This window comes from Protobothrops mucrosquamatus, unplaced genomic scaffold (assembly GCF_001527695.2).
Source record: "Protobothrops mucrosquamatus isolate PMUCROS unplaced genomic scaffold, P.Mucros_1.0 scaffold2758, whole genome shotgun sequence".
NCBI lineage: Eukaryota > Metazoa > Chordata > Lepidosauria > Squamata > Viperidae > Protobothrops > Protobothrops mucrosquamatus.
In genome coordinates, this window is record NW_015388797.1 from 51,068 (window position 1) to 53,252 (window position 2,185).

At 43.9% G+C, this 2,185-nt stretch overlaps 1 protein-coding gene across 1 annotated transcript; it reads right to left on the reverse strand.

Annotated features, from left to right (window-relative positions):
* Nucleotides 1–1,063: 1,063 nt before the first annotated feature.
* Nucleotides 1,064–1,486, reverse strand: LOC107296347 (ribonuclease pancreatic-like). Its single transcript, XM_015825693.1, has one exon. The coding sequence runs from the start codon at nucleotides 1,484–1,486 to the stop codon at nucleotides 1,064–1,066; it is 423 nt and encodes a 140-aa protein (XP_015681179.1).
* Nucleotides 1,487–2,185: the final 699 nt, after the last annotated feature.

The window sequence follows — 2,185 nt, forward strand, 5'->3', positions numbered from 1 at the left end:
GATTCTTCTTCAGCAGTGAATTTAATGATTTTTCTTCCATAGAAGTTGACCAAGTGGTAATTTTGAAGGTCCCTGGGAATTATACCCAAGGTTTCCTACAGCTGTAGAGCCCCTGCAGCTGTAGATCCCCTGAATGGGGGTGGTATTCTCTGTGAAGCAAAGCAGCATTTTTCTCAAAGGGTGTAGCAGAAAATAATTACTCGGTTCAGAACCAGTTGCATTAGAAAGTACAAATTTTAGAATCAAACACTCTCGTTATTTGCAATTTGCAGCCATCTAGTTTATTCAGAGAAATCAGCAGGCACAGTTTAAGCTGCAGCAGCTTATTTAGGGTTGGAACAAATCACATGTAGACAATAACAACCTCTGTGTTGGCATTGTACACCACAGCAATCTTTGGTTAATTGGATGGGACACAGAAATTATTGCAAGAAGACCTTACATTAAAGCATCTAGAGCGATCCTGGGAAAACATGACTTTGGTTGAAAAGCTTGTAGATAGGTACTACATGTGCTTCTCCCCACCTCATTCTGAAACCCATGTTCCCCTCCAAACCCAAGGAACCACACATCTCTAATGCTGCGTACCTGTCTGATTGTTCAACACTTTTCTGTATTGATTTACAGGCAAGTGGGGCTGACTCACAAGTTCATGTTCCTGATATGATGGCTGTCTCTTGACTATTGATAGATCTCCCCAGAACATGAATTTGCAAGGGAAATACTAAAGGTAGACTGAAATGACCTGCCCAGGCAACAGTCTCTCTAGCTCATATCCTAATGAAGTAGATCTTTAATCTAGGATGTGAATAAATTCATCTAAAAACCCAGGGGAAGAGCAGGGAAAGAGTAAAGAAGTAGTTGAGATGGGGATCTGTAGTTCCTCAACTTGGTCCTGTGATCTGTTGACTTTCCTGGTGGAGGGGGGGAAGAGGAAGTATTACTAAGCTGGTGGAGATGCACTAAGAGGTAGGTGGCAGAAAGAGCAGTAGCAAGGGAGCATTCGCATGCTGTGACCAGCGCATCCTTGGACTTCTGCAGGTGTGTTGTTATACACCACCTGTTACAAAAGACTCTCAAAGTGAACAGGCTTCCCGCGTTCACACTTCAGGCGGACCCTCTGGTTCAGAGTACGCCCATTGTATTTGCACCTTGGGAATCTTCCGGTGTTACTACAAAGGGTCATTGGGAAACTGCTCCAGCTATCGTACAATTTATCTCGAAAGTGAGTTCCGCCGCTTCCGCAAACTGCTATGATACTGTTGGGAGGGGCATGGATAAAGGTGTTGCTGAGTTTGCACCTCGGTCGAGTCATCCTCCTTCGCCGCATCATCTTGTTACAGTAGGCGTCTAGATTATTGGCTCCGGTTTTGGGATGATCGATGTGGCGCCTTGCAAAACGTCGGTAAGTTCTGGCTTCTCCGTAGTGCACCAGCAAAACCCCAAGAAGAACAAGCAGCTGGAGGAGCAGCCTGGAGACGGTCATGATGGGAAAATCGGGATCTGCAGAAGAGGACCAGAGAGAAGAAAGGGAAGGGAAGGGGAAGAGTAAGAAAGAAAAAAAAAGAGAGAGGAAAAAAGGGAGAACTAAGAAACTATAAGCATAAAAGTGAGAGTACATCTATCCATTTCATGGAACCATATCATTTCAATGAGGCATTAAAACACATTGTTACGTTTTTTTGATGTAAAATATTCTATGTATAAAAGAACCACTTTGTTAAATTTATTTCGCCATACTTTAAAAATAAGGAAAAGGAGAAAAGACTAAATCTGCAGCTCAGGGCTGAAGTGTGAAGTTCTGGGTGCTTCCTAAGCTTGGCTGTGTGCATGCAAATGTTTCATTACCCAACTAGATTACATCATCAGTGCAAGGGAGTGTGGGGCTTGTTCCCTGTTGATATGCAGTAGCTTGCCTTGCCAATGCTGGTGTGTGTGTGTGTGTGTGTGTGTGTGTCTGTGCTAGGGGTGGTAGGGGTGTGGTTTCCAAGTATGGAGAAACCCCACCAAAACATGCAGGGAACACTACTATATATATAAGCAGGCAGCAAACCCCACACTGACTTGCAACCCAAAAACCAAACTCAGACAGCACCAAGAACTATACAGCTAAGAATAAAGACTCAAATCAAGTACAGTTCGATTCCTGGGGAGTTTATGAGGGTTTTTTTTGGGGGGGGGAACA

Bases quoted from the DNA above. Each gene is read 5' to 3' on its own strand.
- LOC107296347 (XM_015825693.1), bottom strand. From the start codon at position 1,486: ATGACCGTCTCCAGGCTGCTCCTCCAGCTGCTTGTTCTTCTTGGGGTT.